At 48.1% G+C, this 17,317-nt stretch overlaps 1 protein-coding gene across 1 annotated transcript; it reads left to right on the forward strand.

Annotated features, from left to right (window-relative positions):
* Positions 2,005-4,533, forward strand: LOC8155592 (cytochrome P450 78A9). Its single transcript, XM_002488827.2, has 2 exons — positions 2,005-3,225; positions 3,328-4,533. The coding sequence occupies exons 1-2, from the start codon at positions 2,218-2,220 to the stop codon at positions 3,955-3,957; spliced, it is 1,638 nt and encodes a 545-aa protein (XP_002488872.2). The 5' UTR covers positions 2,005-2,217; the 3' UTR covers positions 3,958-4,533.

Consider the following 17,317-nt stretch of genomic DNA (forward strand, 5'->3'; position numbering starts at 1 on the left):
ACCAGCACGGGGTCGATCGAGCCAGAACAATAATATATCATGCTAACTACAGAAAGTCTACATATAATGATATAAGCTTGTTATTATTGGGGTTGTTGCTACTTGCTACTTGAGGGAAAGTACTAAGACATAGCACAAAGACAACTTTTGGAGCACCAACCGGCCGGTTTGTGTGCTGCTTGGTCTTCTTGACCACCGATTGGCCGAGCGGGCTGTTTCACATGAGAATACTTGAGCAAGTATAACAAGAGACTATAAGAAGACTGAATTTTGTTTCCTGTTTTGTAGGGTGCCTACACCCCTTTGCTGGTTTTTTTTTTATTTCTGCTTGTACTCCCAAAATTGTTCTTTCGGTTTTTAATAAACTCTCTGTAGAGGCCTCGGCCTCTCCAGTTCCCTCAAAAAAAATGTCAAATGGAGGAGAGGAGAGGAAAACTTTGTTTAACTTGGAAAATTAGTAGATGAAAAGCTACATGGACTCAAACATATGGATCATGTTAATACTTTCTTCATGGAAAATGCTTTCATCATATATGATTTTTTATTTTAAAATGATTTTCATAAAAGTTGCAAATCAAAATGTCATTTAAGACCATGTTGTGTCCTTAGTGACCTGCATTTGAAATCAAATAGAGTATTAACCTTTTATGTTCCATTTATTTTCAAAATTAATAATTATACCATACTCATGATGTCTAGGGCAAACTCAAGAAGGCTGTGAGGGGCCCATAATATTCATGATAGACACACTTCATATGTGTACACAAAATTTAGCATACAAGTCAAAGAAAAATACTACATGAAAACTATTAATTAGTGCACCACATGTTTGTCATCGGATTGTCCAGTCGACAAGTAGATCAATAGTTTGTGCGCAGGGAATTAGAAGAGTACCATACAAGACACATATTTATACTGATTTAAGTATGAGATGCCCTGCGTCCAGTGGGGAATGCTTCTCTTGTGTTGTATGCTTGGGTTATAGGGGCAACTTATCTGTTTGTCAATAGTTCTAAGCTATGGGATGCCAAGATGGTGAATGGAGAAAGCTTTGTGTGCTAGTCTCTTCAAGCGCCTTGATGCAGTGGCAACTGCTCATAATACATGCCCCTTTGCTCCCTTCTGGATTCAGGCACCAATGACCTAAAGGTGGTTTTTTTGCCCTTAAGGGCACATATCCTCACTCTCCTATTTTTTGGACTCGCTTTGAGAAGTGTGCAAACATACATCTCAATGCGAATCAAATGGGTGAGAAAGTGAGGGCACATGGTCTCAAGGACAAAATAAACTTTAGCGGAAGGGATACGACTCGTGTATACAAATTCACCTCCATGTGGTTTTGAGCCTAACTAGTTCCATATTGCTCATGAACGTTGTAGTCGAATCTCTGAGTCATAGGGTAGTCTCTCCATTGAGCATCTCTCCAAGGTTTATGTTGGATATTGGATACACATGAAGAATAAAAGCACATGGGTGATGAAGAGCAGAGAAGAGAGATACAGTACAATACTCTACTCCGTGGCACGAGAACTAGCAGCAGGATCAGGTGTCCCGTCCGTCGTCCACCTCTACTTTGTTTACCAACCGAACCGATGAACCTCGCCGTGGCACTGGCACGCCGGCCACGTGCGCGCGACACCACCTTGCATTGGGTCCCGCCGGATCGAGCTCGCAGGCTCCACGCGCCCCCCATGCTATTGCCATTGCCATTGCCATTGCCATGGCCATCCCACATGCCGTGCACCCCTTGGCCACCTCCTTCCCTGCTGATGGCCACCGCACCACTCCGGCCCGGTAGAAAATATCATCGCCCTGCTGTCTGTTGCTACGGTCGCGCCGTCGTCGTCAGTCCGGCCGGTGGGTGCCACTGTTAAGGTAAACAGATTACTAGCTTTGCTCCCGCCATTATTGCCTTAAAAAACAATCCTCCCTCTGTTTGCGTGCTTATACTTATAGTCAGTTAACTACTTTTAGCATCTATAAACACACACGGCGTCAACGTCTCTGCTCTCTGCTCTCTGCACCGCCTCCTCCTCGCCGCAGCTATAAATTCAAGGGGCCGCCATTTCCAGTCCTCCATGACTTGAACAAGCTAGCTAGCTAGCAGGCAACCCTCTCTCTGGTCTTCCCACTTCCACACCAGAAAGAAACCACCACCTCCTCTCCTGACTCCTGAGTAGTGAGTAATCCAATCATCCACAAAAGCTTCAGCTACCCATGGCGCCGCCGACCGAGGACTGCGGCTGGCTGCTGTACCTCTCCCTGGCCGCCAAATGCGGCGACCCTCACCGCCTGCTCGGCTTCGCCGCGGTCTTCGTCGCCGCGTGCGTCGTCACGTCGCTCCTGCACTGGGCGTCCCCGGGCGGCCCCGCCTGGGGTTGGTACTGGTGGACGCGCCGGGCCGCCGGCCTGGGCATCGTCCGCGCCGCGACCATCCCGGGGCCCCGGGGCCTGCCGGTTGTCGGCAGCATGGCGCTCATGACCGGGCTCGCGCACCGCAAGCTCGCGGCGGCGGCCCAGGGACAGGCCAGCCGGCGCCGGCTCATGGCGTTCTCGCTGGGCGAGACCCGGGTGGTGGTCACCGCCGACCCGGACGTCGCGAGGGAGCTGCTGGCCAGCGCCGCCTTCGCCGACCGCCCCGTCAAGGAGTCCGCGTACGGGCTCCTCTTCCACCGCGCCATCGGCTTCGCCCCGCACGGCGCCTACTGGCGCGCGCTCCGCCGCGTCGCGTCCGCGCACCTCTTCTCGCCGCGCCAGATCGCCGCCTCCGCCGCGCAGCGCGCCGCCATCGCGCGCCAGATGGTGGACGCCATGACCACGACCACGGCCGCCGGCACCGTCGTCGTCGTGGCGCGGCGGTTCCTGAAGCGCGCGTCGCTGCACAACGTCATGTGGTCGGTGTTCGGGCGCAGGTACGACCTGCTGGCGGCGGACACCGACGAGGCCGCGGAGCTCAAGGCGCTGGTGGACGAAGGCTACGACCTCCTCGGGCAGCTCAACTGGTCCGACCACCTCCCGTGGCTCGCCCGCTTCGACCTGCAGAGGACGCGGGCCAGGTGCTCCGCGCTCGTCCCGCGGGTGAACCGCTTCGTCGGCGCCATCATCGACGAGCACCGCGCGCGCCTCGGCGGAGACACCGCCGCCGTCATGGACTTCACCGACGTCCTGCTCTCCCTCAACGGCGACGACAAGCTCTCCGACGCCGACATGATCGCCGTCCTCTGGGTACGTATACGCACGACGTCGCATGTTGCACACACCCACCCTGCTCGCTCTCAAGGTTTGTGATGGATGATGGAACACCTTTTTTTTTTCCTGCCTTTGCAGGAGATGATCTTCCGAGGCACGGACACGGTGGCGGTGCTGATCGAGTGGGTGCTGGCACGTCTGGTGCTGCACCAGGACGTGCAGCGCAAGGTGCACGACGAGCTGGACCGGGTGGTCGGGCCGGGCGAGGCCGTGACGGAGTCGGACACCGCCTCACTGGTGTACCTGCAGGCGGTCATCAAGGAAGTGCTGCGCCTGCACCCGCCGGGCCCACTGCTGTCCTGGGCGCGGCTGGCCACGTCGGACGTGAACGTCGGCGGGCACCTGGTCCCCGCGGGCACCACCGCCATGGTGAACATGTGGGCCATAACCCACGACGCCAGCGTGTGGCCTGAGCCGACGGAGTTCAGGCCCGAGAGGTTCGTCGCCGCCGCCGGCGGCGAGGACGTCGTCCCGATAATGGGTTCGGACCTCCGGCTCGCGCCGTTCGGGTCCGGCAGGCGGAGCTGCCCCGGGAAGTCGCTCGCGGTGGCCACCGTCGGGTTCTGGGTCGCCACCCTGCTGCACGAGTTCGAATGGTTGCCGTGCGGCGGCGGCGGCGGCGTGGACCTGTCCGAAGTGCTGAGGCTGTCGTGTGAGATGGCCGCGCCGCTGGAGGCGAGGGTGGTGCCACGTCGTCACGCGGTGTGATGATGACGAGGCAGCTGAGACACACGTGGACGTGGCTGGGGAGAGGGGACGGAGTGGCTAGCTTCTTCTACTACTACTACCTTACCACCTTCTAGCAGAACGTAACGTACGTGGCCCCGGACGACGATCGATGAGCGAGATGCGTAAAAAAAAAATCGCCCAAGTGCCATGCTTTAGAGCTGATGCTGGTGTGGACTTCCAGTAATTTCCTGTGTATGATGGTAGGTGCTGGTGGAAGGACTACGTAGTAACCACCAGCCGGTTTGATGCTTAATTATGTGTGTGTGTGTGTGTGTGTGTGTGTGTGTGTGTGTGTGTGTGTGTGTGTGTGTGTGTGTAATGTAACTTACTAGCTGCTGCTGCTGCATGTAATATCTGCCTGCTGTTAGTCGACTACTAGGTAGTGTAGTGTACCAGATGATGAGTGTGACAGTTATCTTTTCCTTTTCAGTAATGCGTAGCTAGCTAGAGCTAGATGTGTATTATTGTGTAATAATAATCCTATGTGTGTATATATCTCTCTATAGTTTCTATCCTAATGCAAGCGTGCGTGTGTGTACGTACGTGTTGGTGTTATCAGATGTCCGTGCATACGTCCTTCTCGCCAGCAAGCAAAATAATAATAATAGACCTTTCTTGCTCATCATCCGGCGATCCCTTTCTTGCTTTTCCGGCCACGGCCATGGCCACCATTTGATCGATCATCGATGGCGACAATGCGCGAGATCAGAAGGCAAAGTCGGGCTCAATCATGGAGCGACCGAGCAGGTACTGTCAGTACATGTTGGCTGATGATGAGGCTGTACTGTCTGGCTGCAGGGGCCCGTGTTGCCATCGCTGTCTGCGCACTCATTCATTCATCGCCGTCAACTGACAGGGAGAATCTTAACGACTGGTGTGCAGGCAGCGCTAGCTGCTCTGCGTGCGTGCTGCTGCTCCATATGGATCGGTCTCACGATCCCTTTGGGCTCTGTTGTCTGCACTCAGACTGTCAGACAAAGTGAATCGGAGCATGATCTGACAGAAAGAAACGCCTGCAGGTCGACGGTCTATCGTGTTTTCTGTTCTTTTGCGCCCAGCTGCCTGCCTAGCTAGTGCCTACTACTAGCTATACAACGGACGCACCGGACCCCGGACTCGATCAAGAAAGGCCTTGTTCAGTTCGCAAAAATTTGTGAAAAACGGCACGGTAGCACTTTCGTTTTTATTTGACAAATATTGTTTAATTATAGAGTAACTAGGCTCAAAAGATTCATCTCGCGGTTTACAGATGAACTGTGTAAATAGTTTTTGTTTTCATGTATATTTAATGCTCCATGCATGTGCCGCAAGATTCGATGTGACGGGAAATCTTGAAAAATTTTGCGAACTAAACAAGGCCTTTAGCCTGATTGCTGATTGTGACTTGGGAGACAAATAGACATGTAGTAATCTGCAACACTAAATATAAAACTATATTAATAACACTACTATAAACGATTAAAAAAGGTCTGAGAGTGACACACACATAGTGCATGTCTCTTTTGTGTGTGTGTGTGTGGTTCGGCTCTGACCAACGGCGTATCGTTGTAAACATATATATAAATGGTTCCGAAGGAAGAGATAAATAAGTTATATATATCTTGTTTTTTTTCATGGAGGTGCTTGTATTTTGCCACATATATATGAAGAGATATAGGATGAATCTTGGTGCCTATATGAAGTATTTAGTAGCGCTTCGCAACACCATCAATGATTCTCGATCTAATAGATCATGGTGTGGTGTAGTCACCTAGCTAGTGCGATATATGGCTCCCTTCATGACCCTCTAGTTTGTTGTTCTCGGCACATAAAGTCTTATGTCGTCCTTGCAGATGTGTTTTGAACTTGTAGCGTCCATGGGAAAACCGGCATAGTTACAAATGTCCTATGTAGAACAAGCTGCACCGCACCAATTTTGCTTGGGACTCAGATTCAGCGTCCCTCGCCACCCCCTGATGACACAAACTACTACACACACAAGTTAAAATGTGCCTAAAAATGTCAAATAAATGTGACTGAGGTACGTAGTATGTATATAGTTAGGAGTAGCTCGTCACTATACATGAAGCAAAATAGTCATGTGCTTGGCATGCATATGGGTGGTCACCGGTCGATCTAATCCGCAGCTTGGCGCGTAGCGGGCCGCTTGTATAGTGGCGGTGCCGCGGGAAGGCTTTCCCGGGCGCTTATTGCATTGGGTGCAATGCAAAGAGCTACCATGGCACCGGTCTCTTTATCGACACACAACCAAAATTTTCAACTTCTCCTAATTAATGATGAAGGCTTTCCTAGTGTTTTAACATTCAAAATTTAGTATAAATTTTTCCTACTAAATGTCTCTTAGTCAGAATTCTCTATAGTGCTATATATCTAGTGGTAGTGTTTTATTACTAATTAAAAACACTAAGAAAAATTAGTAGTGCGAGCCACTGATGGGTTGATGGCTACCCGAGTGCAAAGGCAGGCCAAGCGATTGAAGCCAGGCGTGTGCCTTTCGTTATCGCACGCATGCGCCAAAGCGCGCGCCGCTGTTGCTGTCCATGCCATGTGTGCCACTTCATCGAGCTATAGCCAACTTGCGCGCTACGCTAGGCTGCACGTACACGTACGGTTGACCATGACGACGTTGGCTCTACTACGAGCTTGCATCGTTTGGCGCCATATGCATGCACGCCTTTGCAAGAAGATATATATATCATCTCCGATCCGATCACCAGGGATGGTAACTCGTGCACTGCGTGTGCACACCGTACCCCTTCTCTCCTCCATCTCCAAGTTGAAATGACATTTTGGCAGACACAAGTGAGGGGTGCGACAGTGATAGATCGAGGTGCAGGATGAGCTTATCCGGCGGCTTGCTAGATCTTTACAATTTGTGACAATTATTTCAATCCTGGTTCGTGCGCACGTGTACGTACGTACGTACGTGGGGCCCTGCTATATATATATATATATATATATATATATATATATATATATATCCCTCCACTCGCAGATACTTATATGCTTGACCTCCTGCTTGCTTTCAGCCACACAAATAAGGTCACGTTTGGTAGGATACCGGCTCTGGGCGGCTCTGGCTCCTCACAAGAGCCCCCGCGCCAAATGAACAAAAACAGTTTTATAGAAGAACTGAAGTCAGAAAAGATAGTTTTTCTTAGCTTCTCCTCACAAACATAATACTTCAAGCTATCAAGCCTCCCGGGGCCAATCTAAAATGAAATTAGGTGAGGATTTCTCTCCTCTTCGGCCGACTTATATAAAACTTATATAAAAAAAGGCTCTAACTCATCCAAAAAGCTACTCGATATGAGGAGCTAGAGCCGAAATCTTTATTAAAAGGAGCCGAAGCCTTACCAAATACTCCTTTCATTTATTTATCGGAGTCATTTTAGAGTCATGCGCAGTGACCAAAGAGAAATTAATTCGGTCAGTGGAGGGAGCTATATGCAGATGGTTGAATTAATTAGACCAGTGAAAGAAACCGACATGTGCTTGGGAAAAAAGTGAAAACAGTAGTCCCTAACTTAGATGATTCCGATTCTTAAAGATTTTTTTCTGGTAAAATAACTCCGATAAATAGATGGAGAGAGCAAGACCTAAGATGATACTACATGGCTCTCCGTGGCGTGATGTGACGTGACATTTCATGTTTCCACTCACAGATCTCTGTTCGACTATGGAGCATATTGCATTGCTTCGATCTGTGTGGTTGCGGCTACGTACGATCTACTCCTATGTGATGGAGCGACAAAGGTACGTTGTTGCTAGATAGCTCCGGCCGGGTCCTGCAATGGGATCATGGTAGATTTCCCCCCATGTGCAGTGCTAGCTACTAGGGCTGGGCATGTCAAAACGGGCCTTATCGCCAGTTCACCACACTCGGTGCAGTGCAATAGTGCATGTACTCCTGCATGCATAGTACTGCACTGCTAGGTGCTAGCTAGCTAGCTAGCTAGCCCTCACCTGGCTCTGCTCTGCCTCTGGCTGCCTGCGTGGCTGCACACCCTAGGAGCGTCGTCATCGTCGTCCTTGTGTGGTGCCCTCTCGGCCGGCTCAAGATAAGATCGCCAAAAAGGCTCGTCGAGGCACTGCACGGCCGGCCGGCCCCATTGGCACGAGCACGCGAGCACGACGGCCGGCAAACACACAAAAGCGACACTACAGTGGAGTCCATTCGAGCCTGCTCCCGGCGTGACACACGTCGTACTACGTGCTCCTAAATTTTAGACGCAGACCCCGGCCGGCCCCCAGGTGCAGTGCAGCAGTGGAAATAATGCAGCACTTGGCAGGCACTATAGGAGATCGATCGATCGAGCGCAAGCAAGCAACCAGTTGATAGATGTCTGCACTGCACTGCACACATGCACTGGAGGGCCAACAACAACCGAAAGCAGCGCGGGAAAGCTGCATGGACGGAGGAGATCGAGGAGAGAAATAAACTGCTAGCGCTGCGACAGCAGGGAGCTAGAGTTGGATCTCGACGATGTGGCTGAGGACGAACTGCTTGCTGTCGATCTTTATATCCACGTACACATACGCATCCATACCTAGCTAGCACTGCATTGTTATTGCATCCACTGATCGACCGCACGCAGCGCAGCTAGCAGATAGCAGCAGCAAAAGGGGGGACTGCACTGCACTGCTGCACATCCACTAGCTAGGAAAAAAGCAAAGAAAACATGGACATGGGGATCGATCGAGAGGGACTGCAGAAATTGTAAATTCAGAAGAGAGCCACAGCAATGAGCATATCAGCATATGCACGTACGCACGTATGGTTATTCGACGAGGCTTCGAGCGATCGAGGCAGATCAGTAGTGATGATATATCGAGAGAGAGCAGAGCCAAGCAGATGCGAGCAAGTTGCGATGCTGGGTCACCCCACTGATCTCCGCGCACCCTCAGCGTAGCTATCGACTCGAGCGCGCCACATGATTGGGCCACCCCTAGCTTTTCGCGCGTCACCGTCCGCGGCACACGAGGGCTTAGCTTTGAGTGATTTGGAGCTCAACTGACAGCCAGAAAGCTATCTAGCTATGCTTTATTTGGTGGCCAAAATAAGTGCGTTAACGTAGCATGACAACTTGGCGAGCTGATCACTGATGATGAAGAACGAACGGTTTAATTGTTTACTAGATGATCATCTAACAAGTTCTTTTAATTTCCCAACGTTGCTGACGGCTATAGGTTGTATAATTCCCCTGTTCGCTTGAGCCAAACGAACGGAAAGACGATCAGGATTGACAAAAGGCTGGGTTTTTTATTACAAAGGTGCAAAAATCAGCTATGGTGCCATTATCATGCATGCATGCATGCCCCTAATACCCTCGCAAGTCTTAGAAAAACCATTTTTCTTCTAACGTACGTGTAGGCTCTTTACTATTTCAAATAGTGTGTATATATATATATATATATATATATATATATATATATACTGTACACGTACGTGTAGTTACTTTCATCTTCAGTAAACTACATTGTGTATGTATTCATACTTGTCTATCAGTTTAAGTATGTTTATATACTCATATTAAGGTACTCTAGATCTTACCACGCGAAAATTTTTCAAAAAAAATTATATTTTAAATATATTACTAAAATGCCACTACTATATTATATACAATAATTATAACCATATACTCTATGTATGTATGCATACTTAACATACATATCACTCTAGATGGTCTAGTATAATCATATACTTTGTCTATATACATTTCGTTCGGTCATATACACCTTAAATCTAGAGATACATAGATGAGAGTAACTACATATATATATATATATATATATATATATATATACTCCCAGGAATAATTACTCCCCCCTTATAGGATACGCAAGGAAGGGCCATCCAGTGCGGCAGACGGGTTTCAGGGATGCTTAACGGGTTTTAAGGGTCTACGTGGAGGAAAAAAATATAGCTGATAAAACTTCCGTAAAAAGCGGATCAGGTTTAGTCGTTTGCTTTTGACGTTTTTTTACATCAATTTGCTTTTGATGTTGGGTTGGCATGCGGTTAGGTACATATTTTTTTGAAATGTGTGCACTAAATAACCCAATTAAATGGTAGTATGTATATATACCAGATTTCCTAGAAGTATGTATGGATACTTTTTGCGGCGATGTGGGTGTGCATATGTGCATATACCTATTTTTTTAGAAGTGTACACATACTTCTTTCATATAAGAGTACATATTTATACTTTTTTAAAAGGAGTATGTAAGCATATTTTTTTTCCTGAAAAGAGTATTTATTCATATACTTTTATAAAAGGAGTATGTACCCATACTTTTTCTAGATGGTTTATGTTTAATATGGACGTTTTCTTCTCAGTAGATCATACTCTATTTCTTTTCAGAAAGTCTTGATATATTCTTGAGAAATGGAGCATACTTTAGTTGCAAAGATTCTCTGTGTACTGTGTGCATTCATTCTTGACAAATGGAGCATAATTACATATATGCACTGAGTATATATACGAGTATGATTACATGATCAGACAAGCCTATTTGATCTTCTAATGGATTCGCACTAAATAGAGGAGTGCACACACTACGTATATGCCGAGATAAAGCAGATTGGTACCACGCCGCTGCCATAATACTACGAACTGACATTATAATATGAAATAAGAAATCTGAAAAGTATCAACAAATACTAGAATCTGAAAAGTATTAGCATATACTAGAATCTAAAAAGTATTAGCATATACTAGAATCTGAAAAGTATTAGCATATACTAGAGGCGTTGAAGAACAAATCTGCGCTTATGTCGTGCAATCGACATGGCTCTGCGGCGCCGCCGTTTGGAGCCAGCGGTCACCCATACAGCTCGAGTCGCCCAGCCATGAGGAGCACGTCGTCGTCGTGGCCAAGCCAGGGTGCCAGTCACACAGAGGAGAGCACCATGCGTGAGATCAAAAAATAGTAGGAGAGAAATCGGGAGAGAAAGAGAGGAAAGAAAAATGCGTGGCGTGCTCAAACGTAAATGATGCGGCCGGTGTATTTGTGTAGGGCAACACAAGATCCTAGATTTTAGGATCGTACTTTCTAAGCGGGTCTGGTTGTTAACCCGCTAACAAAGGTCAAACGTGGGGAGACGGGTGTAGTATCCGTGCCTGGTTGAAGGAGGGAGTAACCATATATATATATATATATAAAACATGGAGTAGTCACGGGCTATGCATGCCCACGGAGCGTGGATGTATAAGGCAGGAAAGGACATGACAGCGCGTGGGACTCCAGAGACAGCTCGCCGTGTGTGGGACGCCCGGGGCAGCAGACCGGCCGGGCCGTGCATGGCTCGTCGTCCTGGCCTGGCCATGCATCTATCATCGAGCGACGGCAACAAAGGCAATGCCGCCCGCCGTCCAAGGCTTCAACCCTGAAATCCAAAATTTTTTCAAGAGTACCCGTCACATCAATTTTTGTGGCACATACATGAAGTATTAGATATAGATGAAAACAAAAACTAATTACACAGTTTGTCTGTAGATCGCGAGATAAATCTTTTGAGCCTAGTTAGTCTATAATTGGATAATATTTATCACAAACAAACGAAAGTGCTATAGTACCGAAATCCAAAATCTTTTCGGAACTAAACAAGGCCCAAGCTATATGGCTGGCCCCAGCCGGTCGGTCTCGTCGCAGCCACTTGTGCGCGGCCACCAAGCTGCGAGCTGGAACTCGCTCGCTAGCTCTCGATCGGCCGGAGACGACGACGACGACAGAGAGCAATCCAGAGAGATCGCCCTGGGCGCAGCCTTTGTCGCCCGCCGGCGCCTTTTGGGCACGTCAGTCGGCTCAATCTCTTCATGAGTTGGGGTGGAGCCCGCCCAACACCAACAGAAATGGCTTGGGCCACCTCTCGTGCCGCCGCTCAGCGTCCGTCCAGACTTTCCTTGTCCTCATCATGTTCATATTTGTGTCCTCCTCCCTTTCGTCCTTGTGGATAGTGGCTAGCGTACGGGTGCAAATGGTACGGAACAGTAACTCCATTATTCTCGCCTATAAGAGTCTCACCTAGGCACCTAGCTATATACCTAGGCGTGCCAAACAAATACTCCCTCCAATGTTCTAAATTCTAAGACACTAAAGAAAGAATGTGATCTTAGCTCTGGATCGAATCTGGGACAAACGTTTGTCTGGATTCAATCAGTTGGTTGGGTTTTTATGGTGGAATCTGGTCATACGGGTTTAAGTTCTTGCTTTGCTTTTATTGGTAGGCTCAATCCTTCAAAGATGTTCATAGAGGTAGGTTTTATATACTTGTGTTCATAGAGGGTGAGTATGTATGTATTGTGAGTGTCTGCGTTATACTGCGTAATTTTCAAAAAACTTCAAAGCTAAAATCACATTCTTTTTTGGATGAAGAGTTGTTCATTTGGTTGATAAGTCATGGCAGAGAGTACTGTTGGCTGATTTGTTGTTAGAGAAAAACACTATTAAATAACTGACAGATTCGACTGATAAACTCAGACTACAAACCATCCAAGCTGTTACAGTTTTTGTTTGGTTCACTACCCGAGATGGTTGCAATCGTTTACTATTCGCTAAATCGGTCATAACCGAGTTACCAGCTCTGGATCCGTTACAGTGCTATTGGATCCCGTCGCAGGTGAAACAAACAGAAAGTAGGGCTATTAGTTCACAGTGTAATCAGTTCACTTTGAAATTTGCTTCAACCAAACAACATCTATACATAGATACATAATAAAGACAAATACATCTAAAAAGCCAAAACATCTTATATTTTAGAACCAAATCAGTATGAGGTGTTTAGTTCCCCTTTCATATTAAAAAATTCTAGGTTTTGATTCATCATTTTTTATAACGAAACTAAACACCATGCAAATTTTTTGGCAAAATAGTTGTCATTCTCTATTTTGGATTTTGGCCTCAAGAGACCAAAGAAAAGCCCAAAAGAGTCTCAAGGGGCAATAATGAGGGCAATGAATTCTACATTTTGGATGGAACAACATAATCCTAAAAATTTGGCATTTTGTATTTCATCGTTCCAAAGTAGTTGGCATTATGCCATGGGGAAACTAAACAGGCTCGATAAAATTTCATATTTCTATCTGGCTCACCGATTCTAAGAGAAAAGGTGGGATGCAAATATATATTATAGGCGTGTTTGGCTCTATGAATATGTACTCTCTCCATCCTAAAATATAAGTGTTATTCTTATTTTTAGAGAAGTGAAATATTTTTAAATTTGATCAAATATATATATATATAATTTCAATAATATTGATGATGTATAATAAGTATCATTAGATTAATCATTAAATATAATTTTATAATAAATTTATTTAAAGATACAAATATTACTGTTATTTTCTAGAAATCTAATCAAACTTATTAAAAAAGTTGGCCTGCACGAAACCCAAAATTATATATATTTTTTGAGACAGAGGAAGTACTAAATAGTGGATAATAGCTCCCAGTTAAAGATTCCATAGAAACTAGGAATTTCACAAGAATTATACATGAATTTTGTACACAAGTTAATTTATTTTTACAAAAAACACAAAACATAGGAAAATTTCATGATTTAATAAAAAGGTCTAAAATTAGTTGGCTAACTATTTGCTACGGATAGTATTTAGTTCCTGTCAACTAAGAGGTGGTTGAATGAACTATTGTTTTATGAAAATTGCCTCATGACTTTTTAGACTTTTACCGTTGATTGACCAGCTAATAATTGTCATTGGTGGTACGACATGATGCAGTGGTGATAAATAGTTAGACGACACCATACATGTCCATCCATGTCTGCTGCAAGTCTGCAACTAATCAGAGGGAAATAGCAGACACATGACGACCTGTCCCTTTCAATATTTTTGCTTTACACCTTCTTGTAGTTATTGGCTTAATAATTACTCCTCAGTCCCACAAATAAACACATTTCTTTGACTTTTATAATTCATGTTTAACCGTTCGTCTTATTCAAAAAATTTCAATAAATATTATTTATTTTTTATCACTTATTTTATTGTTAGATATATTTTTATAATAATATATTTATTTTATTATTTGTATAAAAAAAATTAAATAAAACGAATGGCCGAACACGAATTAAAGAAATGTATTTATTTGTGGGACGGCAGGAATACTATGGTTGGCAGGAATACTATGGTGGAGCTACAAAACTTGTAGGGCATATTGGGCCCTATATAGGACTTCACGTCCTCGCTCCTAATTTTTAGTAGAGCCTAGGCAGCTGAGGCCTTAGTCTACATTACTTAGGTTAGTTTATTTGGGTTGAAACTTGTGGCTCAAAAATAGTTTTCCTAGCTTTTGACTTTTATGTTTATTTTATATATACATATTCATTTTTACTTATATATATATATAAGTAATGATGATGTTATTATTTTTTATTATAGTACATACAACGACACTCATATATGCACTCTGTCGGCGTCTAGACTCGCGGTCTAGGCACTAACAAATATAAATCTGCGTGACTGATCAAGCTTGGATGGTGATGCAAGTGAGACACAGAGGGTTTATACTGGTTCGGGCTAAGAACGCCCTACGTCCAGTGTAGCGGTGGATTCTGTATAACCTTGCACCCAAAAGTGCTTGCAGTAGGGGGTACAAGCTGGTTGCGAGAGAGGGCTAAGTCCCAGGTCTCGGCTTGGTGTGGACCGAGTGCCGGCTGCTGCTCTGTGAAAGAGTGTGTGTGCGTGTTCTGGGCCTCCCCCAGTTGTGAACCCTGGCTCCCCTTTTATAGTCTCAAGGGGAGGCCAGGTATTTACATGAGTAGATTTTTTTTATTTGAGGGGGTGAAAGCACAGTCCCGACCCTGTTAAGGCCTGTCCATCTCGTCCTTGTGGGATGGTCGACGGCATGGCTGCTCCTGTAGAGGGTTACCGAACCCTGTAGGGGTCGCGGGGGTCGGATCACCGGTCACTGCTGCATATCCTGTCAACAGTGGGAAATGACCACAAACAGTGGTGCTGCTTTACTTCACCCATTCCCTTTCTACTGTGCGGTAGTGTGCTACAGTGAACAGGGGTAAGGATGTATAGTGACAGAGGTAAGGCCACATTGATTGGGGCGGTTGAAACAGTCGTCGCCTTGCCCTGCCGCGTCGTGGGGGCCGTCGCATCCGTCACGTCGGGGGAAGTCTTGTTGACCAGGTGGAGTGGGGTCTGGCGCCTGAGCCTGGACGGGATCGGGCGAGTCGGAACTGGCGTCCGAGGCCCTGTGGGGTCGGGCGAGTCGGAACTTGCGTCCGAGGCCCTGAGGGGTCGGGCGAGTCGGAACTTGTGTCCGAGGCCCTGAGGGGTCGGGCGAGTCGGAACTTGCGTCCGAGGCCCCGAGGGATCGGGTGAGTCGGAACTTGCGTCCGAGGCCGTGATGATTGTGATTAGTATGTTCCTTCGCGTTTTTTGTTACTCTGATTTGGGTATCCCTTATTATGGTACCCAACAGTAACCCCCGAGCCTCTGAAGGGGTAGGTTTACTTCTTTAGAGGTTCTTTCCTCGGGGACTGTAGTTGACTCGGAGCCTTTTACTATTGCCGGGGGGTGCGCGCGAGCGCACCCGCCGGGTGTAGCCCCCGAGCCTTTTGGAGGAATGGTGTTATTCCTTCAAAGGCTTTTACCCCTTGACACCTTTAGTCTGGAGTGTTTATGGGACAGGTTGCGTGTTCTTTACACGCAGTGCCTGTTCCCATGGTGCGAGGAAGCCCCCGAGCCCTTTCCCCGCGAGGGTCGATCAGGTTCTTTCTCGTCTTGTAATTACGTCCCTCATTCTTCCTTTCGCTCGGAGGAGGGGTGGCTCACGCCGTACTACCCTCGATGGGCGAGTGACGACGCTTCCCGGGAGCTACAGGCGGGTAGATCCGAGTGGATGTCCGAGCCCCGTTCGATAGGGGTCGGCTAGTGGCCTTATGGGCACATCTCAAAAAGTACCCGAGGGCAGTCACGGTGGATGTCGGAACCGTTCGCTAGGTTCCGAGGGCTCGATGCCTCCCTCGATGGGATCCCATTCTCGTGACACCCGCATGGGTCTCGGATATGGCTTGCAAAGATGCGCCGACTCCCTGTAGGGTTCGGACCTTGGCCTCTATTGTGCTCATCTCCAGCCATCCCACACTCAGTTATCCTGAGGCGACTGTTCGAACCTGTGTCGCAGGTCAGTCTCGCAACCTCTGGAACGTAGGTGGCCGTGGCCTGGGGATTTTGGGCCTCAAAAGGTTCTGTTTGAAGCTCGTTTTGTAGCGTCAAGGTCGGGCGGGATGGAATCTGCGCCCGACGGAAAACTGTCTTGCAGTTTTTTGCTCGGGGTCATGATGGGGTCGGGCGAGACGGAAAATTGCACCCGACGGAGACCTCCCTGCGACGCTTGGTCAGTGAGGGGGGTCGAGCGCCGCGTCCCTTGGAAGGAACCGTCCTGACGTAACTTTTCAGGGCGCTTCTTTTGAGGCGCGGCGCGTGGGGACTCGAAACGGCTGTGCTGTCTCGCCCCGGTTTGGACGGGACGTTTCGCCTGCGAATTTAATGCGTGCGTGCGGTGGGCGCGGGAATCGGAGGGAGTTGGTGCTTCGAGTTTTTCACCTGAGCGGGCGACGGTTGCTCTCTCCCCGCTTGGCCTTCTCCGTAGGGAGAGGTCGTGGCTCGCTCCCTCCTATAAAAACGGCCGCTGGGGTTTTGGTTCCTTTCCTCTCGCTCTCGCGCCACAAAGCTCTTGCCTCCTGTTCTCCCTTGCGCCGCTATCCTTTCTTCCTCCACCGCGCAGACTTTTCTCTTCCTCCTGAAGCCATGGCCGGCGTCGAGGCGTGGCCGCCCAGCAATGCGACCAAGTCCGCGCTGGAGGCGCGTGTGAAGGCCGGGATCCTCCGTCCTCTCAAGGACGTCGGGTTCCCGGAGTGGATCGTTCCCTCGGCGAACGACAGGGAGCCAAACCCGCCGCCGGGCTATGTGGTGTGCTTCCTGTCGTTCCTAGACCGGGGGTTCGGAATTCCGGCCGGCCGCCTGATCTGGGCGATCCTCCACTACTACGAGGTGGAGCTGCATAACCTGAATCCCAATTCGGTTATGCAGGCTGCTGTCTTCGCCACAGTCTGCGAGGGATTCCTGGGGGTTCCAGTCAACTGGAATCTCTGGCTTCATCTCTTCAAGGCGGACATGTCGGCCCGCTACGTAGGGAAGGAGAAGTTCCCCTTGCGAGCCGGTGGCTGCACGCTGCAGCTTCGTCAGCAGCGGTCCGGATTGTATATCTGGAGTTCAATGCCGTCGTCAAACCGGGGGTGGCAGAGCGGGTGGTTCTACCTCCGGAACGACGGCGGCCTGCTGCCGAAGTATACCGGGAAGATGGT

Source organism: Sorghum bicolor, chromosome 7 (assembly GCF_000003195.3).
Source record: "Sorghum bicolor cultivar BTx623 chromosome 7, Sorghum_bicolor_NCBIv3, whole genome shotgun sequence".
NCBI classification, from domain to species: Eukaryota; Viridiplantae; Streptophyta; class Magnoliopsida; order Poales; family Poaceae; genus Sorghum; species Sorghum bicolor.

Coding starts and splice junctions, on each gene's coding strand:
- LOC8155592 (XM_002488827.2), top strand. CDS start 2,218: ATGGCGCCGCCGACCGAGGACTGCGGCTGGCTGCTGTACCTCTCCCTG. Junction 3,226..3,327: donor ACATGATCGCCGTCCTCTGG/GTACGTATACGC, acceptor CTGCCTTTGCAG/GAGATGATCTTCCGAGGCAC.